At 62.7% G+C, this 263-nt stretch overlaps 1 protein-coding gene across 1 annotated transcript in view; it reads left to right on the forward strand.

Annotated features, from left to right (window-relative positions):
- ARNT (aryl hydrocarbon receptor nuclear translocator) overlaps positions 1 to 257 on the forward strand; it is a gene marked incomplete at its 3' end in the record, with an annotated part of 15181 nt that extends 14924 nt beyond the window's left edge. The window contains exon 17 of the mRNA XM_010082719.1: positions 188 to 257. Coding sequence (XP_010081021.1) covers positions 188 to 257 — 70 coding nt within the window. The remainder of the gene's footprint in view (positions 1 to 187) is intronic.
- Positions 258 to 263: the final 6 nt, after the last annotated feature.

Below are 263 nucleotides of genomic sequence, written 5' to 3' on the forward strand. Positions count from 1 at the left end.
GCACCCCGCTGCAGAGCGCTGGGGGCCGTGGGGCAGAGCCGTGGGGCGAGGCTCATCCCCTTCCCGCCCCGTTTTGCTGTTTGTGTGATTTTTCAATGTGTGGGGGGGTCATTTTATCATACAGCAGCTCTCTCCCGCTGGCTGCGAGAGCGCTGACGTCCTTTGTCACCTTTCTGCCTGCTCGCAGGTTCCCGTTCAGCCCGTGACCGCCGCCGGCCCGGAGCACAGCAAGCCCTTGGAGAAGGCTGAGAGCCTTTTTAACC

Source organism: Pterocles gutturalis, unplaced genomic scaffold, assembly GCF_000699245.1.
Source record: "Pterocles gutturalis isolate BGI_N339 unplaced genomic scaffold, ASM69924v1 scaffold1635, whole genome shotgun sequence".
NCBI classification, from domain to species: domain Eukaryota; kingdom Metazoa; phylum Chordata; class Aves; order Pterocliformes; family Pteroclidae; genus Pterocles; species Pterocles gutturalis.